Source organism: Rutilus rutilus (assembly GCF_951802725.1).
Source record: "Rutilus rutilus genome assembly, chromosome: 7".
Taxonomy (NCBI): domain Eukaryota; kingdom Metazoa; phylum Chordata; class Actinopteri; order Cypriniformes; family Leuciscidae; genus Rutilus; species Rutilus rutilus.
In genome coordinates, this window is record NC_140221.1 from 22,698,798 (window position 1) to 22,726,144 (window position 27,347).

The 27,347-nt window shown below is 37.5% G+C and overlaps 1 protein-coding gene across 2 annotated transcripts in view; it reads right to left on the minus strand.

The window, feature by feature from the left end:
* arid3c (AT rich interactive domain 3C (BRIGHT-like)) overlaps positions 1 to 26,540 on the minus strand; it is a 78,956-nt gene extending 52,416 nt beyond the window's left edge. Inside the window, exons 1-3 of one of the 2 annotated variants that reach the window (XM_084413906.1) lie at positions 26,254 to 26,540; positions 24,261 to 24,893; positions 12,927 to 13,013 (exon numbers count right to left, since the gene is read on the minus strand). In XM_084413906.1, coding sequence (XP_084270032.1) covers positions 12,927 to 13,013; positions 24,261 to 24,893; positions 26,254 to 26,292 — 759 coding nt within the window. In that variant the 5' untranslated portion in view covers positions 26,293 to 26,540. The remainder of the gene's footprint in view (positions 1 to 12,926; positions 13,014 to 24,260; positions 24,894 to 26,253) is intronic. The other variant, XM_084413907.1, reaches the window with a different exon arrangement.
* Positions 26,541 to 27,347: the final 807 nt, after the last annotated feature.

A 27,347-nucleotide genomic window follows, 5' to 3' on the forward strand; every position in this document is an offset into this window, starting at 1 on the left:
GCAATTGAGATTTGCTTTGCAGTGTATATTGCTTTATGTGAATAATAGTCTATGCAGATAAAGTTGGATATAACAAACTCAGCAAAAATAAATAAATAGAAAATTAAAAAAAAGTTGTACAGATCTTTATTGTAAAGGGTCTAAACAATGGCTTCCATGCTTTTTCAATGAACCATAAACAATATTGCACATGCACCTGTGGAAAAGTCCTTAAGACACTAACAGTTTACAGGCGGTAGACAATTAAAGTCACAGTTCCAATAACTAAGGACACTAAAGAGACATTTCTACTGACTCAGAAAAACACCAGAAGAAAGATGCCCAGGCTCCCCGATCACCTCCGTGAACAAGCCATAGCCGTGCTGCAGCGTGACATGAGGACTGCAGATGTGGACAGAGCAATAAACTGCAATGTCCGTAATGTAAGGCGCCTAAGACGGAGCTACAGGGAGACAGGAAGGACAGCTGATTTTCCGTGTGTCCATGTGTCCCCTCAGACGTGTTTGAAAACTTGCAAGTGCCTTGGTGGAATAATGAAGTAACATCTCTCAGCAAGAACTGGCAAATCTGGCTCAGTCCATGAGGATGAGATGCACTGTATAGCACTTAAAGCTGCTGGCCACACAAGACACTGACTGCTACTTTTGATATTGCCCCCGTCCCCCCTTGTTCACAGACTCATTATTCCATTTCTGTTCATCAAATGTTGGTGAAACTTGTTTAGTCTCAGTTGTTTTATGTTCATACAAATATTTACACACAAAAAGAAATTTTCTGGAAAAAAAGCAGTTGAAAGTGGAAGGATGTTTCTTTTTTGCTGAGTATATAACTTTATATATATAAGAGGAATGGAAACACAGAATACACACACAGACACACACACACACAATCAAATGAAGAATCTGCTCATTGGCTACTCGAACATAGCAGTGCACCTTGCTCACAGTGCTTTGTTTGCTTCCTCTCCATTCTTGCTTTCCTCGTTTCTAAAGCATGAATCCTACTCCATGTCTCCAGACATCTGTAAGAGATTGCCTGCATGCTGCTGCAGCACCGTCAGCCAGCTGGAGCCAGGCCAAGTAAACGCTGCCAGAAAAGTCAGCAGGCCACGCGTGTGAACAAACAGTATGGAAAGAGGTCAGAGAAAGTGTTGTGTGACGCAGACCTTGGAAAAAGAGGGGGATTGGAGGGTGGGAGGGGGGATGACAGAGACTCTCGGCACATGAGCCTGCTTTATTTCCCCCATTATGACGGATGGCTTCTTCATTCGACGGCAGCTGCAGCTGCTTTTGGAGAAGCTGAGCAAACATGACACTATTGAAGAGGACTGACTGAGATAACAGCCAGAAAAAACCAGGAGCATGGAATTACAGTTATCTCACCACTCTGTTTGGCACTACTTAAGGCCAGAGATCGATATGGAGGTGTAGGACAAGAGTACATATGTAAATGTCCACTGGTTGACATTGTTCATGTCACATTTTTTTACTGTTGAACACGAATGTAATTCTGTATATATATAATAATATATATATACAGTGCTATGCATAAGTTTAGACACCCAAGCTAAAGTTGACTAAAAAGAGGAATAAAAAATCATCTTTTGGAAATTGAACTTAATGCCTTAATTAAAAAAATTAGGAAAAATCCAACCTTTAAGGACACCAATTTTCTTTGTGAATGAATAATGTATCGTAAATAAATAAATGTTCTTCCTTAAAATACAGGGTGCATAAGTCTGGACACCCCTATGTTAAATTCCCATAGAGGCAGGCAGATTTTTATTTTTAAAGGCCAGTTACTTCATGGATCCAGGATACTATGCATCCTGATAAAGTTCCCTTGGCCTTTGGAATTAAAATAGCCCCACATCATCACATAGCCTTCACCACCTAGAGATCAGCATGGAGTACTTTCCATAAGATCATCTCTCAATGTAAATCAAACCAGCTATTAGGCTAACTGAAATAAAAACATGCTGATCTCTAGGTATGGTGAAGGCTATATGATGATGTGGGGCTATTTTAATTCCAAAGGCCAAGGGAACTTTATCAGGATGCATAGTATCCTGGATCCATGAAGTAACTGGCCTTTAAAAAAAAAATTCTGCCTGCCTCTATGGGAATTTAACATAGGGGTGTCCAGACTTATGCACCCTGTATTTTAAGGAAGAACATTTATTTATTTACGATACATTATTCATTCACAGAGAAAATTGGTGTCCTCAAAGTTGGATTTTTCCTAATTTTTTTTAATTAAGGCATTAAGTTCAATTTCCAAAAGATGATTTTTTTTATTCCTCTTTTTAGTCAACTTTAGCATGGGTGTCTAAACTTATGCATAGCACTGTATATATATATATAATAATTCAATTCAACTAATCACAAACAAATATTTGCTGAGAAACCCCCTACTATCAAGTTCCGATAGTGGAAAATTAACTTATTGCAGAATTTACATATACAGATGGGGAGCACTATTAATTACAGGGAATCCAAAAATCGAAAATAAACTTCAAAATCGTACAACTTTCAGTTTGTTCCAGGTTTAAATTAGATTTAGGGCTTCTCAAATATGTAAAAACCCCATTTGTTCTAATGCTACTGAATACTTGATATTTTTTCACTGTAAAAATGTAATTCTTAAGCTTAACAAGGAACTGTGGTCGTTAAAACCCATTAATGAAACAATATCTCTCTGAGATCTGTAGGTTATTAGCAGGAACTGATTTCTAAATTCAGCACTCAGAGTGGATTAGTCATTAAATGTGCTCTTCATGAGTGCCATATGGCTCTAATACACTTGGGTCCATGAACAGTTAATCAAAATGGTAGTATAACTCAGACCTCGCTGATGGAAATGCACATATCCGCCTTTAAACCAATATAAAGCTATGTGAATAAATCATAGGTAACCAACGTGAGGCAGTTGGAAACGGTTCTCTCTGTACAAATAAATAATGCAAAACAACACGACCAAGCAGTAAAACTAAGAAATCCAGACTCATGGATACATGTTCAAAAGATCAAAATGGCCCTGCATGAGACTTCAATTGGAGCTACCATGAACTATCAAAACTAACTGTGCTGTATGTGATGTTTACTTGGTTAAAACGGTAATTGTTTTATGACAAGAATAGTTGAGATTACTGTTTTTTTTTTTTTTAATTAGAGAAGTACTAAAAAAAGAATAATTACTTTATTAAAGCACATTTAATTTTTTTTTTTAAACAATTTGTTGGAGAAACTGTATAATTTATATATATATGTGTATAATTGAAAGAACAATATGCAGGTTGATGGTTCTAGTTGAGATCTAAAACTCCAAACAAACAAGGACATCAAATACATTACATATTACAATATGGCTTTATATTACACATTCAAAATTAAGCCATTTAAAGAAAAAGTTGGGGGTCAAGATTTTCTAATGTTTTTGAAAGCTAACTAAGGCCGCATTTATTCCAGTGATGGCAAAGCTGAATTTTCAGCAGCCATTATTCCACATGATCCCTCAGAAATCATATCTAATACGCTGTATTACTATCAATATTGAAAACAGTTGTGCTTCGTAATATTTTTGTGGAAACAGTGATGCATTTTTTTCAAGACTCTATTTGAAATATATTTTTGTAACAATGTAAAAGCATTTAAATTGAATGCATCCTTGCTCAAGTTCTCAACAAGGAACACTGGAAACAACAATCATTTTCACTAGTACTACTGTAGTACTAAAGCAATGCAGGGGATGCAATTAGCCTGCACTACATGCTCTGAATCAATGGAGGGGCAGGACTAGTTATGTCAGTCTTTTATTTTGGTTACATCATCTGTCAACCGTCATACGTCAACTTTCATTTGCCCTCGTACTCAGGGAAACTGAATGATGTTGATAGCCAGTGCGGTGATATTGGGTGCTTACAAGTACCAACGAGCAGTAGCATCACTGCGTCTGTAGAATTTATTACCCGAGACCACCAGCACTAAGTTCATATCACTTTCACCCAGAGTAAAGTTGGGCTGCGGCCAACACCGGCGAACAAAGAGGGAGCCGGAGCCCTGAATAGATCTGTGATGGATGAGCTTGTGTTGACTGCTCTGTGTTATAAGATTTGGTGTGTTTGTGTGTGTGTAGTACAGGGAGAGAGAAAGTGTGTGTGTTTTGTGTATGTATGAGTGGGTCAGGAGGGGCTGGTGTTTCCCACAGCTTGTGCGTGCTGAAGGCAAGGGGCTCTGTCATATCAACAGTGCAGCTCCTGTGTGAGCTAACCTTTTATGGTCTTTGACAGCCAGGCTCAAGATGGCTACCATACCACACAGAGCCATCTTTATTGACCAAATGCTAAAGCAGACCACATTACATTAGCCAAACAACCAATCCAACATCACCGACATTAGCGGTATTAGCATTACATGTAGATACTACACACAGAGGTAACAAACCTAAGCCAGTTCTACAAAATGAGCCATCTAACCTTCTAATAAACTGTTTGTTTGGTTTAAAGGATTTGAAGTTTCATTTCTGTCCTTATTGCTTGTATTGTCAGCTCCGACAGACACATTTTTCATGTAGGATACAGTGAATATCCCTCGGCCACGTCTTGTTTGATTTAGCAGACCTTATAAGTGGGTGAAATGTGTGACTGGTGGCAGTGTGTGAGTGTGTCTGTGTGTGTTCATTGCGAGCTCTGCAATTCATACAATAATGCTGACGTTAACACAATGCCAGTAGAGTAAAAGATGATGAGGCACATGACTGTGTCTACATGTCTAGTCTAAAAATGACTACTCCTCATTTTGTATCACAAAATCCCCAAATAATTTGCAAGTATAATTAATTTGTTAACCAGCAACTTTAATTTAAAGCATACATACTGGGCTGTGTATCAAGGCAAATTTCCTGAGTATATATACTGTGCTGACATGTGATCTGCATTGCACATTACATCTAAAAGTAATTCTGATTTGTTTTGTGAAGTATTTTTTTCTTTTTTAAAGTGTTAGTTCACCTGAAAATGAAAATGATATCACCATTGATTCACTCTCATGTCATTCCAAACCTGTAACTTTGTTTTTTTATGTGGAACACAAAAGAAGATATTCTAAAGAATGTCGGAATACAAACAACATTGGATCCCACTGACTTCCAGTGTATGGACGACAAAACAAAAAAAACACACGGGCATGTTTAAAATATGTTCTTTTGTTTTCTATAGAAGAAAGAAGTCATACAGGTTTAGAACGACATGAGGGTAAGGTGATTTTCATTTTTGGGTGAACTATCCCTTTAGGTGTATTCCATCATTCTATAAGCTAAAGGCACACAACTCATCTAATTGCTATCTAGTTTCTAAATCTGTACTTAACCTGCATCTGCAATAGTTTAACTTCATTATAATAACCTAATTTATATAACAGATGATCACAAAGCACACCATAAATCAATGGACATATGGAGCAAGTCTTTAAATGGAAGGAAATCGCTAGCTTCATCTCATCAATTCCCTTCTCATGTCACCGATCACAAAGGGAGCATTGCACTGTCACATCACAGCATACGGCAGAGGGGGCGGGGCTTAAACCAACACATCCACCGGGCTCTTTTGTAACAAATTCTTGCCATACAACTAAGATGGATAAATAATTAAAGAAAAAAGGTCAGTCCTGAGAGAGAAGGGGGGGGGGGGGGGGGGGTATGAAGGGATGGAGAAGCAGGAGTGGGGAAATGGGGGGGGGGGGGGGGGGGTGGGGGTTAAGCTATTAAATTTATGACTCAAAGTGCCACATCATCAGTGGGGGATGCCATTTCCTGCCAGAGGAGGGGGTCAAACTAGAATTGCAAAAGCAGATGGTGAAGATATCACCACAAATTATACCTTCAAACACAACTCAAGTTTTCTTGTTTAGTGTTTTGGTAAAAAAAAAAAAATCCTATCTGTGTTGTTCATCTAATAGGTCTGAATGTTCAAAATGTAATGCTAACCAAAACCATTTCTCTTATTGTAAATATGCTGATATCAGTGGAATCATGATACCACAGACTAACTGAAATATTTAGTGTTAAAACCAATATTATCACAACTTCTTTAGCATTTCTTATTCAGGCAAAAAGAAGAAGTGCAATTAACCATAGTTCTTATTTGAAGACATTGCTAACACCCATCATGCATCGCAAGTTCCCTTAGATCACTTATACACCATTTAAATGTTTGGGGTCGGTAAAAAAAAAAATCTGTTTTTTAGTTTTTTTTTTTTTTTTTTTTTTCAGAAAAAATATAAATAATTTTGTAACAAAAGCCTTTAATGTCACTTTTGAATACTTTAATGCATGTTTGCTAAATAAAAGCATTAACACAAAAAGATCCTACTGACCTCTAACTTTTAAACGTTAGAGTATATACAGTATATTAAAGCACTACATAGTAGCTGAAATGTTATCAATGCATTTACTTGTTATAATCTTAACTATGTCTTTAGAATCCTTGTCACGCTCAATTCTCCTTGTAAAGACCATCTGGAAATGATCTGGTGAACAGCACTGGCCTGTCAAATTTACTGTTTATCATAAAACATTTGTCTAAGCAGATGATACACAGCAGGACCACAACGTATAAGCCAACAAAATGACACTGACAGAAGAGGACTTTAAGTAACAGCTTTACGGCACTAGCTCTGAATTATTGAAGAGAGGGAATATGAGTCGTGGTCAGACTCAGCTCTGAGGAATCCGGCACATTTCTCCTGCAATCGACAAAGAAGTGGAACAAACATGAGCTTGTCAGAAATACACACTGAAGCTATGTGGAGACACAGTTGAGCGGTGAGTGATGAGGGGTGAAAGGTGAGCACTATATATACACACATCTACACACACAACACGCCAACGATAGACATCACACCTTCCTAAGAAATGCAGATCCATATAATTTACTCCATATATATCAATTGACAAATGACACACTATCGTACAGGTTTTAAGAACGAGAGGATTGCTCTACCAATCGCCTTACGGGATAGTGTGTGCCACGGCTGATTTCACTAACCCTTTGATCTCCTTAATGATCAATGACCAAGTGAGGAATCTATGCACAGCAAGCCTAGTTTTATGGCGATGAGAGGGGGTGAGGTCTACAAATAGGTCAAAGGTCATCAGATTCTGCTTATGCTAAACAGAAACGAAGAGTCAGCAAGCTTATGCTAGATTTCACAGAGGCAAATGCTGATTAGAGAGGATCGTGTTTCTCTGGGAGCCGTCTTAAAGTGACAGTAACAATTTTTTTCCAGTTCTGACTTGATATGAATAATAAAACATAGTCTGACAATATAGATAATTTACAATATTGCTGTTTTTACTTTATTTTAAATCAAATAAACGCAGCCTTGGTGAACATAAGAGACTTCTTTTAAAACCATTAAAAAAAAACTTTTAAAAGGTAGTGTGCCTCGCCACGCAACTGTGTAGCAAGGTCGCTGTACAAGCTACTTCCTCTCTGCTATGTGCTGTAAATTTTTATTGGTCAGCGATCACCCCCTGAGGAGGGGCCAGATCTAGTGCACGAGCTAAGAAGAATTCAGTTCTTGTGCCTAGGATCTAACTCAAACCCAAACTACAGAGGTCTTCACTGGATGTTTCTTTTTTCTCAAAAGGGTTCGTTATTGATCTTTCATCCCCCTCGTGAGCAGCCTTGAATAATCTGTTTCCCTCTTACTTCTTTTCTACACAGTTTATCATGAGCGCTGAGGGGGAGAATGGAATCAAGGAAGGAAAACAAATCCATTATCTTGTCAAAATTCTATTTAACTTCATTAGGCCTCATCCTCTGAGAAGTGGATAATGTCTTTGGTTGATAACATTGACCACACTGTTAAAAAGCAGCCAATCATGACTGGACAAGTTTCGACCCCAACAGCTTCATCAATAGGCTACACAAAAATTACGCATGGCTGCACTTTTATTAGTATACAAAAAAATCATCTTACATTATCTGTGATTTCAGCAGCACAACTTTTACTGCTTTTTGTTCACTGTATAAACAAGTTGACAGACACTTGCTCTGTTGCCCAATTTAATGTGCTATTTGGTTCGAGATAGGCCGGACAAACCAAAGTGAGGATGTACAGCTCTCTAGGTCAGCTGTGGATCTATGGCATTATGAGATATATCTGGTTTCTATTGATTTAGTGAGGACTTCAATCAGAATTGACTGATTGCTTCCCCGTACCACTTTGAGGGAGGAAGGGCGTGAAATGATCTAGAGTATTACACGGATATGACTTTAAGCTCTATTAATCCAATTGTGCACACGTGTATATAAATTAGATACTAGCTGGACTGGCTATTTTAAGGAAACAATTCTCACCTGTGAAACAAATAGAGGGAGAAAAAAGTATGATTTTTTTTTTTTAATTAATCCTGCATAAACATTTTATGCAGAAATAACATGTTTTTTGCTATCATAGCAAAATATCAAATCGGCAGGATTTTTGGGGCCAATCAGCGATCACAGGAAGCAGTATCGACTGATACCGATCACCAATAACAATCATGGAGTCTATATGAAGCCTTCTTTTTATCATATAGCATTATTTATATGAATGCTCCAAGCAGTATTTTATTCCAATCAGGCTTTTTTAGACTTTTTCCAAAAAAATAAATGAAGTAAAATAATTATGTCACCTAATGTTTGGTCACACAATGCATTTTTGTTTTTACAGTGGGTCAATGTTGTTGCACAATAGCAAACATACAGTGCAAGCCTGATTTCAAACTTTGAATTGGATTTACAAAAAAGGCAAGTAAACAAATTACAAGCAGTAGCACAAATAAATTAAATAGAATAATGATACAAAAGAAAAATACAGTGCTTTAAGTACAGTGCCTAACAGTAGTATTCACATAGGAAATACTACAGACATTTAATAAAGAATAAAATGTAAAATAACACTGAATAGTCTTCCCTGAATAAATTAAATACATAATAATCGTTACAATTAAAGTTACAAAAGTTCTTCAGTCAAGAGCATCTTTTATCTTTTGTTGTTTGATTAACATTAATGACACAGACAGTAGCAGGTTTATTAGGCTTCTGTCACTTTTTTTATGCACGGATCCAATATACTGTTACACATGCGTTTTCTTTCTCAACTGTTTACGTTCACTAAAGACATAACCGACTGTGTTTACCAGGATACTCCCCAAGACAGTAATTTTGTACATACCTTTGTGTGTTTTTGACCATTAGTGCAATTAGCCACAAACAGAAGAAATGAGTTTGATACTTGCGAGCTGTTTTTGAGACTGCTTTATGTGTGTACGCTTTGAGTGTGCAAGTGTTTTAGAGAGCGAGCAAGAGCTGAATGGTTTAAACACGCTACGCTTATAGTCAGTTCTGTTTAGTTAGTTTCATTTTTATGAACTTTTAGTCTGTTATTTTCAGTCACGTGTTTCCTTTGTTTAGTTTCCCGCCACTTATGAGTTATCATGGTTACTGATATGATTAGTTCTCTTAGTTCAGCTGTGTCTCCTTATTAACCTTGTTTATACACTGAAAAAATGATTCGTTGAAATTAATTTAAAAAAAATTATTGAAATGAATAATTTTTTTTAATGTGATTAATATTTTTTGGGGATTTTATCTACATTTAAACAAATGCATTAAGTTGAACTTAATAGATAGCGTTAGCCAATCAATCGGAGCACCCCTAGCAAGAAGCCCATTTTAAGCTGTCCCTTCCTCTGCGGAAGTGCTGATATTGAATACAAATGGAACTGAGTTCCGAATAGAATGAAACAGAAAATGAAGTGTAATTGGTACACATGCACTACAAACATTCAATAGTCACTATCAGAGGATCCCGATGCTCTTACACAATATTGAAATCTTCCACAAATGGCATGGACAAAAGCAGCCTCTGCTCTTTACTTTTATTGTGCACTGAAGTTCAGAGTACACTTTCTTTTTGCTCTGCTGACAGCTGGAATTTGATTGGTTCAACAGTTTGTTGTTACCGTAATTCACATAAAAGGCAGCAAAAAATCTGAATTTCCTTACAATCCATTTGTGTTCCTTGATTTCTGGCTGGAGTAACTTGGTCTTTGACGCTATACAGTAGAAAATATGGATATTTCTTGAATTCAGACTTGTTTTCTATGACGCCGTATATTTATATGGTGATAAACGCATCTCATTGTTTATAAATTAATATTAATCTTGCTTATTGAATAAATCACTGACAACCTGCATTCAGTGATACCAAGCTATATATTCTTTAAAGACCATTAGAAAACTACACTACAATAACAAGTACATCTCAAAAATTACTAAAAATAAAAAATAGAATTTACTGGACTTCTTAAAGGGATACTTCAGGATTTAGCATTAAGCTTTGTATTAGTAGAAAACCTGTAGTATTTTCGAATTACCGTGCTTTCCACCCTCATATCCCCGAGAGACGAGAGATTTATGTATTTTTTGTCTGGAAAAAATCCTCCGATGATGCAAAAATCGTCATTTTGAATCATCATCGGAGGATTTTTTGGCCAGAGGCTAAAGACTACAGCCAGTAGTAGGGGCTGTCCCGCATGTTTTCAAGCCGCCCATAGAGGGTGGGATCGCACTCACAGAATGTACACACAGTGTCAGCCATCTTTTTTTGGAAGCGAAGCTAGCAGGCTCTTGTTCTGCGGAGAAAGCTGAGTAGTAGGGGTTACCATCCTCTTTTTCCCGGACATGTCCGGCCGTCGAGATCGTCCAAAATGTCTGGGATTAGGCTTTTGCTTTCTGCAGTCGCCATTCATTGTTTACATGCACACCTTTTGTTTCAATCTAACTGAATTCATTCCGATTGGTGAATCTAAATGTAGTGTTTACATGAACGCTAAACAAGTGATCGGTTGATGTGCGTTATAACATTGCAAAGAAAATTCCCACTCCTCCGTGAGAGATACGAGACCGGTGCGTCTCACAGGTGTCGCTCATCAGTAGGCTAATCACGCCACCATCCTGGCGCCGTTCTCCCGCGGGCCTCAGCCTCGTCCTGCTCGCCACAGTAAACATAATGAATGGCGACTGTAGAACGCAAAAGCCGAATCCCGGACATTTTGGGCGATCTCGAAATCCCGGGCAGACTCGTCACGGAGACTCACTAGTATCCTAGTCTTGTTGTTTAACTGCGCGCTCTTACCGGTAGGCGTGGCTTGGGAGTGGCCACGTAGAGCAGCGAAGCAAGTGCATTCTGGGAGTTGTTGTCTTTCATCCACATAAGCCAAAAATTCATTTTCTGGCTTTTCTCAGTCTAGAAAGCTCCAAATTCAAAAATAATTTCACATTTCTTCTACATAAATGACCCATTTTAAATACACATTCATCTTTCCAGAGGTGAAGTATCCCTTTAATTAAACCTCATCAAAACATAATAAATGTTTAAATGTAAAAAAAAAAAAAAAATCATGTGTTCACTACGACTGGCAAACTGGAGGAAATCAAACCTTCCTGCTTCTGAGGCTATGTGCTTGACGAATTCTCTACAGAGTAAAAAAAACACATCAAAACTACAGGCATTCAAGACGAATTTAAAAATACCCACGTTATGTTTCTTCCCATTTCTTCACAAACCACATCTCTCTGGCTGTCCCCCAGAGGTTTTTGTTAGTGTTTACTGTTGCTTTTTACTTTAAAATGTGAGAATATTTTAGGTTTCGGCCTTCTTTAACAACAGAACCAGATGGAAAAAACACAAACCCTATGAGCAAAACGCAACACAAGCTTGTTTTCATTTCAAATATTTCATAGTTCCCTTCAGACCTGATAAATCATCTTTACAGCAACAGGAAAGGAATTGGGTGCAGGGCAAATTCTGTAAAACAAACAATCCCTAGGATCCAGAGGCATCTGATGCTGTTTCAACTATTAATTGTTCCCTGTTTTTTCACTGCCATGGCACCAGCAAGCAGAGGTTTCTTTTACTGACCTGCGAATCTTTTAGCACGGAGGTGTGGAAGTCAGTTGGAAGTCAATGACATCCATGGCAATAGTACTGAAATGGCTCTTGTTAAATGAGTGAAATGATCAACGGCTTTAAAACAGAGCTGTCTTCTGCATTAAAGCGTCTGCTGTAATTGAGGTTTCTTTCATGAAGGTGGGGAATGTTGTATCACATGCCTGTGGAATTCAGGCTCTAATTGAGCCTTGAATTCATTGCTGGCCATTAAAAACAAAGCAGGCCTTCTATGCTGCATGTGGGTTGTGAACTATGTAGGGCACTGGCCGGTCAGTTGAGTAGCACTTATTCATGAATTCAGCACTGGATTAAATTGGACCTTGATAGTATCACACTTTGTAGTTAGGACAGACATTACTTTGTCTCACAAGTGGCTTGTTGATGCTTTGCTGCTGAATTAATTCTTCCTTCAAATAAATGAATCAGGTTACATTTAAGTGGTTTCATAGGGTTTAAATAAAAAGTTTACGTTCGTGCATGTGTTCTACATCTACCTCTTAAAACATTTAAAGGGATAGTTCACCCAAATATGAACATTCATTCATAATTTACTCACCCTTATAACGTTCCATATCTATATGACTTTATTTATTCTGTGAAACATAAAAAAAAGATATCTTGAAAAATGTCTGTTTTTTTTTTCTTTTCCAAACAATGAAAGCCAATGGGGTGCAAAACCATTACAAAAAAATTTAATAACATTTATTCGAGTGAACTATCCCTTTAAATGACTTGGGAGAGTTTGTACAAAGATTCCACACTGGTTTTTGTCTTTAGCACTATCATCGAAACAGGCGCAAGTTCTCCAGATTGTCACTACTGTTTGGTTGGAGGGGTTGTTACATAGAGGCCTGAGGCCAGTAAAAGGGGGTGTGCGTGCAATTTGAATGAAGAGATGAGGAATGGGGGGTGGGGATGATTACTGACCTCCTGAATCAGAGAAGAAGAGCCACCGCCACCGAAAGCAACACTCGAATCTTTCAGCTTCCTTCCTGGCCCGCTGCCTTGGCCTGACTGAACACATGTCAAGGGCAAAACTGAAATCACGGGCTGAGACGTAGAAAGAACTACATTTGACTCATGCTAATGAAGTCAGCAATGAAAGACGGCATTTGTTTTAAACAAAGTAAAGGTCACAACACAAAACATTCTGGTGTTAGTTGCTTTAGTACCAGACATTGTACTAACAGGCAAGTGAGTTGGATTAGCAATACAATTTTATATTTGCATTTATATTCTCAGACAACAGCCCTTTCATTTTTCTTTCCACCCCCATTTTACCCTTACATACTTCTCCCTGTCTATTCACTTTATGTTTTTCCTCAAAAAAAAAAATGTCAACCCCAAACCCTGCCGTCTGTGCTCCATTATCTTAAAATCTCCTGTGGGATTAAGCAACAAGCTAATTTACTAATGTTACATGTGATCTTTAGCCCCATGTGTGTCTCTGAATCAGACTGAATGGGTCAGGCTGAGATTACCCTCCATCTTATAAATGATTCAACTGCTGAGGAAAAGGGTGTTACTACTAGCATTACACTAACAGTTTACATAAACAGACACAACTAACACAAAGATGTCAAATAGACTTGATTGATTTGGTTTCAAAATGCTATTCAGCTTAGAGAGCACAATCATCAGTTATAACTGTAAATATTCAATGATGTTCCCAGCAAATTTAAAGACGACACATTTGACACCAGCTCCTAATCAGGTGTGATGCAGAATAGTAACGAGCAAAAAAAAAAAAAGTTAAGTAGAATTCGTTTAGTTTATTATTCTCCAAATTTTTTGATAATTTTGGTAATTTTGTTACAATAGCTTACACAGCACAGGAAGGCTTTACTTGAAACTGAACTAAATTTACAAAAAAAAAAGACAAGTAAACAGTAATACAATAATAACAAATAAACAAATTGCAAACGATAGCACAAATAAAGAGACAAATTAAATGACCAGTGCTTTAAGTTTTTCAAGTGGGTATAACTGTAGGCTAGTATTCAGGTAAGAAACACTACAGAAATTAAATAAAGTATTTAAATGTAAAAAATACACTAGACAGTCTTCATTGTAAAAATGAAATACAGATTAATGCTTACAATTTGCTACAAGAGCATGGATTGATTTTCTATTTGCATTATGTTCTTTGATTAACATGTAAGACAGCAGCAGGAATATTAGGCTGCTGTGACTTTAAGAGTTTATACATGGATCCAATTTACTGTTACACAACATAGATACACAACATCACCCAGATGGGCATTTTGACATAATGTTGTATTTAACCGTTTAAGCGCAATAAGCCACGGAAAAGAAGTAAATTTGGAACTCACAAGCTGTATGAGAGGAGGCTTTATGAGAGCGCCACTTGTATAGATCAGTGGTGCACGCGCATTTGGTGTGAACGTGAAAGCTGCGGGAATGACTATGCGCAAAACAAGCACTATTCAACTGGAGCGAAGAGAGTGTGAGAACACGCAGCTGGTATCGGTGTATCAATACTGCAGAAAAGTGGTATTGGAACCATTTCAGATATTTCAGTATCGATACATATCGAAATATAAATATTTTTGAAAACACTCATTCGTAGGGATGCACAATTTGGCAAAATAAATTGTGATTATATATCAATATGACAAAAAAAAAAATTATAATTATTATTATTTTTACTAAATAAATGTTTACATAATTAAACTATTTATATATTTCCCTGTACAATAAAAAATACTATATAATAATATTTATGGCAGTCTTAATTTTTCATTTTCAAACATTAAACTATCAAACTTTTATTCGGCAGGAACCCTTAAAACTTTTCTATTGTTGACAACAGACGGTTTATCCAATTTTTTCATACACCCCATGACGCTTTGAGCAAATTATGGGAGTAACTGAAACTGTAAACAATCAGTGAAAGGTTCGATCTATGAACGCAATAATATGCTTTTTTATAAAAACTTGGTACAATGAAGTGACATTTTTCTACGCACCCTTCAACCAAAAAGGAAACTTAAAAGTGTAAAAGCATTAACATTACTACAACAGACCATAAATAACCCCAAAAGCTTGATTCTTTCCGCAAGAATATTACGGATGGGTTAAATTTCACTGTAGTAATATTTGTCTATATTATGTAACATGCGTTGTCTTGATCAAAAATGTTTTATTAACTTTAGAATTGACTTGAGTAATAATATTCAAACATGCTTTCCATCATTTTGCCATAAGAAATATTCTATTTACCCGCTGTAGAAACTTTCCAGTAAACACTGCTAATAGGGATTAGAAGTGAAAAGGGGAGACAATAACATTTTTAAAGCATCCGTGTGAAAACAAACCTGGAATGAGACGTGAGGATTTGGGGAGAAAAAACGAGGGATTCTTAGTAAATTACAGTTAATCATTCACGTGATATATCGTAAATTAAACCGGGAGAGCAGACCACAAATGTGCAGTAGCCTATATGTTGTCTTATCATACTATTAAAGGAAAAAAAGAAAATAATCAGAAGGAAAAGATACTCGGCCACAGATATTCTTGTGATGCCATATTCTTCTGATATCTGAAAATAAAACGGAAATTGTACACCTCATTCAGTCAAACTGGCTGATAAAGTTTATAGCGCAACCTTATTATTTGAAATGATTTGTTTCAGTCTTATTTAGTAGAAGTTTCCCACACCGAAAGTGCCTCTGACTCCAATAATTCAAAGCGCAATAGGCTCGTCAGGAAAAAGGTGGATAACCGCTTCTCGTTGCAAGTATGGGAAGATGTCACAATTATACAACATTCCTTTAAACCAGATTACACAAATAGTCCTTCAGGCAAGCCACCAACTAGTCAGTTTTGTAAATCCCTAGAATTAAACGCATCTTCTGGATGTGACTGTGTTACATCATGCAGCCGTTTTGTGCAGTGTGGTCAGACAAATTGCTTGTCACTGGACACTTGTTGCATCACACCTAATTAGAACACAATGCGTATACTGTATGGACATATCTAAATGCTCGACCAAACCAATCCGACAGTAATAAACTCATAAACACACAAAAAATGTGTGTGTGTGTGTGTGTGTGTTTTGTGAGGGATCATTAGGATGGGGGGATGTGCTGATGAAGCTAATCCTGTAAAGAGAGTATCTGATTCTGACCGTAAGCCTAAGACACTCAATGCTTGATTCCTCCCTATCTTTCATTACAACTCTTCACCTTAATGAATGCTGACACGTGAGGCCATATGGGCCGAGACTGATGACATGAGACCTCAGCTGCTGCCTGCTGCCATCTAATACTCACTGCACTGTATGTGTCTTACTGATACTGACACAAGGACAAATGAAAACTAAAATGCAAAGCCAAAAGCAATATGATCTAAAAGTGTTTTACTGCTGAGCTCCAGCTTAGCCTAAACACACTGCAAAAGATCAGGCATTCCTTTACTGACCATTACTCTTGAACTGAAGGTAAAACGGCTCTGTATGTCCATTAATAGCTCATTTACTTCAAGTAGCAAGAAAAATGTACGATGAACCTTGCACAGAGTGTGCAGTAAATGACCTTAAAACAATATATCACATGTATAATGATAATATGGCATTGCTGCACTCAACATGAAATAATACAAAAAAATTACTGCACCATATTCAAGCATGTCAAAAGTTATCTACTGTACAATCTGTGAATGTTTCTACTGGTTTAGGTACTGTATATAGATTATGTATTCGAAGTGAACAGAACGTTTTGTTTATATCCTGGACATAATGTTTGCACAGACTATGCCTGGCAACCATGATCACAAAGTGTATTGCGAAATCAATCCACAGTGACGGCTAATAAATGACCAATGATATTCCCATGTTTTAGACAACAGTGATTGAAAGTTTCTCAGACTTCATGAAGCTAGGCGTACTTATCAGTATTTTCCTGATCTAGAACTGATAAAAAGATAACAAAAACATATTATTACTAGAATATTTCACTGCAAAATTCACAATTCACAAGGGCTACCTCTGATCACTTGACTCCAGCATACAGGAAACCACGCAGGGCACATGCATGCACTCTAAATTGTGTGTCCAAATGATGCCATGTGTTCTACAACTGCTTGAAATCACACCTCATTATTCAGATTAAGGGCAAAAGCTAGTGTTGAAAAGCTATGGAGACCATTAATAGGGTAACGTTATGTATTACAGTGCCACGCAAAACAGAGTATACTTGTGCTCGGAGAAGGTGTCACTTCTTATAACCACACCATATTAGTATTTGCTGAGTTTGTTCACTGCCCTATGACTTTTGCAAGCTACACAAGAAAGGCCAAGTTTCCTGTAATTAAAAAGTGACATCTACATTAAAAAGGCAAGTTAAACAAATCCATCTCCCTGTAGAGATACAAATACAGATAAGCTGATAATTATTATGTTATGCAGTGTTTACCATTCATTAACTAGAATCTAATCTGTCCCTCCAGTTTCAATGAACCAAAAATATATTTAAACTTCTCTATATAACATAAAAGGTCTTTGACGTTGTGTTTTGCACCATTGCTTTGGCAAAGTATATGTCAAACTAACTAAAATCGGAAGCACAATATGGCTTAATCCCCTTATCAAATTGTAAAAGGCTACAACTTAACCAAGTCTGTTTGTGCTGCATGTTTCAAAGCAATGCGCTCACTTTGTTCATGCGATCAGCCCATCTAAAGTGTTTAATTTAGAGATTTATATTTTTTATTAATTTTTAAATGATTTATTTCTAATTTATTAAATATTAATTCAAATTAGGGCTGCACAATTAATTGCAATGAAACCGCATGCGATTTGGAAAAGGCTGTGATTATTTTATGCACAGCTTGTCAGTGCAGTGCGGCTGATCGGTAGTAAATGCTGCTTCATCTGAACGCCAGAGCGATAACGCCCGTCATTCCAGGAAATCCCTATCGATTGAAATGCTTTGATTGATTAAACGTGACCAATAAACACACAACTGCCTTATTCTGTGTAAGAAGCCACATCATCTCACAGAAGGATGCTCAACTGTCATTATGAAGTGAGTTTGGAGTAAAATCATGTTATTAAATGTTGTCTTTTGTTGGACAAGAGGTTATTAAATGCTTCTCATGTTTGGAAAGCTGTTTGACGCGTTGCTTTTTCAAATGCACGTTATAAGTGATTCAAACTCACGGTGCTTTCAGAAGAAGCAGCGCTTACAGAGCCGTACATCAATGACAAGCTGCGCATACAAAATAATCGCAGCCTTTGCGATTTCAAAATAGCGATAAGCCATCTTGATTTAAGTGCGATTACATGGAAATTGTGATTAATCGTGCAGCCCTAATTCAAATTTATATAAAGTGTATATATATATATATATATATATATATATCGGCATCGGCCATCAAAAAAACATTATCGTTCGTCCACCACTCACTGAACGGCTCAGTTTACAGTGAATGAATGCAGTGAACTCCATCTCTGTATGTGCTGTAAGTTTAGCGTGCAATTGGGAACGCAGCAGACACCAGTTACGCTTTATTTTCACTTTCACATAATTTCTAAAAAAACTTTTATGGCCAGATGATTACAGCATTTCACTTCAAGTGTTTGTTAAAGGCAGGGTAGGTAGAAATGGTCTAAAAATTTTATTTTTCAAATTTGTTTAAACTTTATGTACATATCAATACATAATTAAAATGTAAGTACTCTGAAAAAGAAAGTATCAAAATCGAGTGTCTGTAGACCTCTCACGACTGTTTTAAAGACATCTCATTATTTCCATTCACTCCACCCCCTCATTTCTGTGCTTCTTCCAAAGCCACGCCCCCAAAACACATGAACGCGCGACTCCGACCGCTGAGCTAGAGGACGCATTATTTACCTGAGACAAGCGGAGGGGAAGGGGCATTTTTTTGCCTGGTTTGCCTTCACTAACTGCATATGCCGGTACTGTAAATTTAGATTGCTCTTTCTCTGCCATTGTTTTGGTATTCCTAGGTTCAGTGCCTTCTTCTTCTTCTTCGATAGATTTTATTGGCAGCTTGCAAACATAGTGCATTACCGCCATCTACTGGACGGAGGTGTGATCAGGTTCCGTGCCTCTCGCACTCCTCAAATCAAACGGTCGCGCGCAAGTGGGCAGGTGCTGTGTGGCAAAAGGGTGGTTGCCATGGTTGCGAGAGAGTGACAGTCGCCTAAGCCAATCCTTTGATTCGTCCCGAATCGAAATAATGAGCTGTGTTTAATACAGATTAAACGGTCTAGACTAGAGTCACTTGATTTTTATACTCTTTTTTTCAGAGTTCTTACATTTTAATTATGTATTGATATATATAGAAAGTTTTAACAAATTTGGATCTTTAATTTTTAATAAATCCTACCTACCCTGCCTTTAACCTGTTTTCACAGAAACTGCAGTTTTCCACCAAAATAAAAGGTCAACTGCAGTTTCCTTCAAAATAAAAGCCCTATGGTTATCTCTTGCAGTTTTAAGTGTCGAAATTAGGACAAATGTAGTGTAATTACCCTACTGTAGTGTAAAGTAAATTAATAATATACTTATGAAATATTCCTTTATTTTACAGTGCATTTATTTTAAAATATATGGCTGTCATGGGAATAATAATAATCTACAAATTATTATTATTATTATTATCATTATATTCTAATTGTTTAGATTTCTAAAACACCAGTGTTAAATTAATGCAGACTGAGACACTATATCACAACTAAAAAGAGGGCTGAGCCCCCTTTAAATTTCAGGCACAAGTCAATTCCCCGTCTTTTCCCTTTGTTCAATTTGCAGACTGAACATGGGTTGAAGCTCCTAATTTTGAACTCTCAAAGTGCACCAGATTGATGAATTTAACTTTAAAATGTACAACATTTTCTTCCATGGTCCTGGACCCCCCCTAGAGGGACTGAGGTACACCCACCAGTCCCAAAATCCTGTGAGAAACACTGTTATGGCCAATATTCAATACAAAATTATATAATATATTATATAAAAATAACAATAAAACATACTAGTAATAAAATTAATAGCTTTACAAGTGAATTTTGGCATAAAAAAACATTAAGCTATAAGTACTTAATTATACAGTATTTATTTTGAGATTTGCTGAAGATTACATTTACATAGGGTAAAGATTACATAGGGTAATCTAAATGTAAAAATAAAGAAAGCATATACACAATTCATATGTCTAAATGATACCATGTGGTCTACAATGGCTTGGGTTGAGTAAATTCATCTATATCAGAGCTAAAAATTCAACCTCTTTCTCAAGATATACTCAAAAAGATGCATACATACATTCACTAACAGGGTTTGATGACCGAGACAGTGGCAAACACAGTGAAAGTGGAACGCTCTCACTTTGATGTGACACTGTTTTTGTTATTATAGTCAGTGAGCAAGATGATATAGCTCTAGGTGTGGGCCTGTGATCAGTTCTGAATGTTAAGAATGGTTCATGTTCAGAGCAGGCTTATCAGCTCTCCTCAATTCTGGCAGCTGATGACATGTCAACAGGGATTTTATAACAACCCACCAATTGGACACAGCTAAAGGAGGCTCTTATTTATAAGGCAATCTAAAACTGAAACGACTGGAATTCTATTCAATATTTCCACTGACAGCACACGTCCAAAATGAACCTGCCACAGCTGTCGGAAGGCCTGGGTTAGCTCATACCACAGAACAGAAGGCTAACGATAGTGCTGCTAGGTAAAAATCACAACCTCTGTGCCATATGGAGAATTAGCTCCATGCATGTGTTTTAGCTTGAGACTTCATGCTGGGGCACTTAATGGCTCTCAGGATCCCAGAACATATGAGCAAAGCAGAGCAATCAAACAGAAGGGGATACCGTAGGGGTGGAGCAGGCCTGTAAAGTCAAGGAATGTCTTGTGTTGACACCGGAGTTACTGTGTGTGTGTGTGTGTGTGTGCATGTGTCGATTTCAAAGAAGGACTCCAAACATTTTTATGATGGTATTAATGGGCTTGAATTGAAGTGTGTTACTTGAGAAGACTTTAGGACTGGCCATTTAAATATATCAGCAGACTATCCGCAGAGGCTCATGGGTTAAGGCTGTTTTGGGCGCATATAGCCTCTGTCTCTCACTTCCACAAGTTTTTTTTCCTCTTCACAAAAGTATCCAGCAAAACAAAAAGGTGCATATCTTTAAACCCATGCCCACTGACAAAGTTTGTTTAACGACAAAGACTGCTTCGCCTTCCTGGCTGGGGGGGGGGGGGGGGGGGGGGAACGTTGTCTTCCTTTCAATGATTTCACAATTGCCTCATTTCCTATTTTCTCCAAGAGATGTTTTGCTTAATCGTGAGTGTTTGAGTAAATTAGGTCACAGCTGGCTGCCTCGATACTCGATAATCTGCTTGGAACTGCAATTATAAAATGCAAACAGATTATTTTGAATTTACACAGGTTTCAAACCATTACTTCTAGAGACTGAAACAGTTGATATGTCTCTTCTGAGCCTTAAAGCAAACAGAGTTCAGAGTTTAGAGAGTGCTAATATCCTCTGAGGCAAAAAAAAAAGATATATAAAAAAATTTCATTAGACTAATTTAACTAAAGCGGACTGAAGAAGGAAAGAGAAACCTCCTTTTCCACAAGCTTATAGTGAAACCAAACACCACTGCCGGGTTTCCTCCACCCCGTTCAGCCCTGCCCAGCCCCCTCTATGGTCCTGTAAAATCCTTGTTATGGGAAAAAGCCATTATGTGAGTTTTTTTCATGTTTGCAAAACATGGCAGAGAGAGACGGGAGGGGGGTAGGGTGAGGGGGGATCAAACATACGCCCCGAAACCAAAGTGGAGGTCGGACTGAGTAATCAAAAGAGTGATATTTGCTGAGGGGAAAAAGTACACTCTGTACCTTTAGTGAGCATTTGATATGTGCTTCAAATAGGTTGAGATATAGAGCCTGCTGATAAAGCATATTTACTCTAAAGTGGAGCCAGTTTGATAAACCATACACTATCGTTCGGAAGTCTGATGTCAGTGTGGTTTTTCAAAGAAATGAATACTTTTATTCAGCGAAGATGCATTAAATTGATCAAAAGTGACAGTAAAGATTTTTAGAATTTTATAAAAGATTTGAAGTAAAAAAAACAGTTTCAGTGCTGCAGAAAGCAATGACATTTGTGCAAAGCAAAGAAAACTTGCGCAAACAAACACTAAATAAATAAAAGTAAAAGCAATAAATGTTTAAGTGTACAACAGAATGTGATTCTCTTTGTGGACACACACACACACACACGTTTGTCTGGCTAGACTGTGGTGAAGTATGCAGTTTGTTCCTATTTCGTAATGGCTTGGCTTCGAGCCGACCCATACGCAGCCTGAGAGGGATATCCCAGCGTTATTGGGAGGGAGCCAGGTTGGAATGCCACCAGGTCTAGTTTCCTGCATTCCTGCCAAAACTCTACGCAACTACTTGCTTTTTCCCCCCTCTCCCCTCACTGTTTTTTGACAATAAACGGCCATATGGCAACCGGTCTAACTTAGTCTCTTCCGATCCTTCCCTGTCCGGCTCTCTTTCCTATCTATTCTGTTTTCCTTTCTTGAATGACTCATTTTTAATATCAGTGCAAATAGAATTGCTACACACATCCATCTTACGCTTAACTGAAAGAGTTATTTCGATCTTTGGGTTTAGTTTTAATTAAGAAATATTGTACAGAACAATTTGAGCTGACTTTGAACATTCTTTCAAAGCTTAGTATGGTCTATCTTTAGCGGTTTAATTACTTTCGTAAATACAGACACCAGGAATTTGGTCACACAAGTTTAATGCTTCAGTCTATTTTTACATTCCTCAAAACAGCCATTCTTATTTCAAGAAGGCCTTCATAGCATTTAGACATTTTTTTAAAAGTGTTGAAAACAGGCAGTACACTGGCTCCAGTCAGTCTGCCAAATGCCATCGGCATCCTTTCATTGTTTCTGCATTTCACTTGATTTGTCCAAATAGCGATTACAAAATGCATATCCTAGACTTCTGCAAAACAACATTAATTGTTATGTAACACTGTCCTCAGTAGATTTTTTTTTTTTTTTAAAGAAAAGATTGTGGTTGGTTGGTATTAATCTCACATGATAAATTAAATTAATATAATATAAATTAATATAAATTAAAACCAAACTATCTATTTACATGGTGACAACTGCAGTTTAAATTTCTTCTGTTGAATTAGTTTGAGATTTTCCTCAATTTCATCAATGTCAATCAAAGCAGATGTCTTTATTCAAACTGCATTGTATCCCTTACGTTAAGCCAGTGCTTACACTAATGCAGACACTAATGTGCATGTCTCATTTGGCCAGGTCTCTGAATGATCTATCATAAATAAGGAATGACCAGACCAGTCCATCCAGGCTCGTTCCGTATAGATCTGTGTTTGCTTAAGAGCCTCACTCTCAGTGTATCACTCTAAATTATCCCCTGAGAATACAGTGGAACTAAACTGCTGCAGCATAACTCAGAAACATTCTCACTCGCACATAAATAATCCTGAATTTACAGTTGTTCTAGTTGACTTTGAATAACTAAAACATCCAGTTGCAATACAAAAATCTGCTTTAAAACAGTCAAAACCAATTGAAGCCACACTAGTATTTTGTACTCACACACATCAACAGCAAAGACTCTAATAAAAACACATTTGTTCTTTATGTACTCTGCAAAAACACTTTTAGACCTAAATTATGAAATGTTTATTGTTTAAATAATTTAAGCAAGTATTTAGGCAATTAATCTTTCTAAATCCAAAGTAGTCCAAAAAGTGTAATGTACTAAACCTATTACTGCAGTAAGTTTGATTTTACTTAAAAATGTAATGCAGTGATTCAACTTCATAAGTGGGAAAAATGTACAGTGCAGGCTGTTTGTCTAGATGAAACTGGACACTAAAGCAGCAATTAAACATGATATTATCAATATATAATGTCAATGCATGAATCAAGAGTCTGGACTGTATAGTTTACATTAAGATCAAGCATTAAAGTTCTAGCACTGCCATGTCGTTTCCTCTGGAAAATTCTTTTTTTTGTTTATGATGACGACTAGCTGTTTAGTTATGAAAGATACTGGGACTTCAGCAAGTAGTTTCACACAGGACTGAACCCAATCTCACTTCATGCTTTTAAACTTTCTACATTAGTAATCACCATACGGTTCACCAGAGTGCACATTCAGTGGTTATTAAAGTGCATTTCTAGAATCTCACTCATGGACATACCTGTTTGAACTGTTCCTCATAAGTCCATTCGTGGTGCTGCGATTGTGATTGTGGTGCCAAACCACTCGGTGATTCAGCCTGTCCTGGACCTGGATAGGGAGGCTGGATTCTGGATAGATGTATCGGGGTACTTTTTGGAGACTGCCCCGCACTGGGATAAACAGCATGGCGCGGTGGGTAGTGCGCTAGGGGTCCTTCCAAATCTTCATCCCCTCCACCCTCGTTCAAACTGTCATCTTCATCCAAGTCGCGCTCTTCATCATCCATGCCGCGGTCCAAGTCTAGGTCAGCATCATCATCATCATCATCGATGTCGGAGTCGGCTGTGCGCTCATTTGGGTGGCCGGAGCTCGAGTTCGGAGCTCCCGCAGCGAACGCTCCCCTGACAGCTGCTTGATAGTGGCGGAATGCCAGAGCTTGTTGATGAATCTGCGACTCCACCATAGACCTGATGTCTTTATCTTTTTCGGCTTGGCGGATCTTCTCCTCCAGGGCGAGTCGAGCCGCCTGCTGTCGCTGCAGGTTCTCCATGACCGCCTCCAGCTTCATCCCGCCGCCGCCGCTCGACTGACTGTGGGCGCTGGAGGAGCTGACCAGCAGAGGAAGAGTGCTCGCCGACGAGAAAGCGGCTTGCTGTGGGCAATACAATACAAATGTTAAAATTCAGCTGGAAGCGTGGTGCGAATTATGGGGGTTTAGTGGAGTCAGACCCCCGTTAATTAGGACTTGAGCCCCCTGCAAAAAGATGCCAAAATATTTTGTTGGGGATGGGGGAGGGGGAGTAAAGTAGGCAACATATTTTTCATACAAGTGGGCTAGTTGGCGTTTTTAGTAAGTATAAAAGTTACATTTTAAGTTAGTTAGAGCACGTATTTTCACATATCATCAAAAAAGACGGTAACGAACAGAAGGTATAGCCTATAAGTAAGCTAGTTCACACACTGTCAATCAGTTTCAGGCGGTAGGCTACAATAAAACGTAAAAACATTTTGTATAATTGTATTGTAGTTTTTCATATCAGAACTATAGTTAGGCTACAAAAACTATAATCTACAAAAACTAGTTTTTACTTTATTTAGCCTACCTAAGGTATTTTAGGTTGTTTAGCTAGTGATAAACTAGTGGCGCCAAATTACAATGTGCCCAGACAGATTGATCACGAAAATTACATTTCATAGTTTTAGCAGACGTTCTTTAAAATGTATGTAGAAAATATATGTCAAAATGTATTTAAAAGTATGTCGAACTTTAGTTGAAAGTCATTTCCATAGGCTACTGGTTGAAATAGTTATTTTACTAAACAGCTGTCTAGTAGGCTAGCCTAAAAAAGGAAAAACACTGTAGGCCTATTTTTTTATATAGAAAAATACGTGACTGATGCACATTGTAAAAATCTTCTCATCAATGTCCTAACTTTGTTTCCATTCATTTAACTTGTCCCGTAATTTGTTATTTTTACTAGTTTTTCTTCTTTTACTAGTTGAAAAACTGAACTCATCACTGCAGGTAACTAAGGCACCGCTTTAACTTAATTTATGCAGCAATTCAACTTTTCAATTTAGTGGACTAATTTTTATGTTCGGATGACATTACCGATCAAATCAGTGCAGCAGTTCAGGATAAAATAACTTTGCATGTAACTTACTGGGTTAGGCAAGAATCGTGGTTTCCTATGGAAATTATTCCACTAACAAGATCAACTACATAAACCTGACGGTCAGCATCAATGAAGCAATGTCACATTTCTGATGCGATGTGCAAAAAACGACCTCGAACTATTCAATGACAGAAATATGACAATGTATAGCCTATTGCTATTGACGGTACAGTAGCTATAGGTCGAAGGGCTGTGTAATGTAACGTAATGATTGCATGCGGTAATCTATAAACAGTTTATAAGTGCACTAAAGATCGAAATACAATATTTAAATGAATGTATAGCCTACCTAGTAAACAACTCTATTCTACCCGAGGAGCAAAAGCGCGTGCTTACCAGTGCAGATTTAGTTGCTATGCTTGTGTTGTCAACCATGCTTCTCCCGTCAAATGCGACGAATTTGCTCAAAAGTGACCTTTTTCCCCCAAACAAAGTCAGAAGTGGTTGTATTCCCGTCTCAACATCTAGATCTGTGTCGTGAAAGCAAAGAAATAGCTCTATTTGAAAGCGGTTTCGCGACGCGCTCGCGGTCTCTGAGCGATTTGGCAACAAGTGGCTGTAACTGTAGCGAGAATGACCTCTGAGAACTAGAGATCATCAGATCAGTCCCTCTGCCTCCATCTGCTCTCTACACGTCAATAGACATGGATATAAGGCAATCAGGGCAGGGTCTGCACTCAGCCAACAGAAATACAGCTGAGCAGCTTCCTGCGCGCGCTTCTCTTCAAATACTACTACACTTTCAAATTCATTTGAAACTAATTGAACGCTTTAACAGTTCATATTTAACAACACGAATGCTCCGACTGAGAGCTGAAAGTGTAGAATAAGTAGAAAGAGCTATTCAAAGGTCGAAGATGGTTTTAGCTTTGAAACGCAAACGTAGGCTATAGCAATAATTAGGATATAGTATGATCTCACTCGCAAGATGTTCTTCAAAACATATGCGCGCATACATTTCTACATACTATTTATTTGTATGATATATAGCTGCCTATATTAAACGTATTTTGCACACACATATGCTACATCTATTATTAACAAGGCTATGAAATAAGCTAGGGGTCACTGAAAATACTAAAATCCCAGATTTGATTTTAAGATGTGAAATTTAGGCAGTGAATTAAATGCAACTGTTTTATCATTAATGTAAAATGCAGCCAATGTTCATTCATCATACAGAATAAAAGTCAATCTGTTGCATTACACCAGCATCTAGACAGACTTAAATAGTGCTGATAAATATCGAGTGTTATAGTCTTCTGTAAATATACCCTTCTGACTGCAGAACATGTAATTGCCATTCGCCCTGCAATTATCCAAGATTTGTAATTATATGAACCGATAAACAGACTTACAATTGAATTCCATATAATTTCAGAAAAGTAGGCCTGCATTAGTCATTACCACAGTTTTTAGGGTTTTAAACA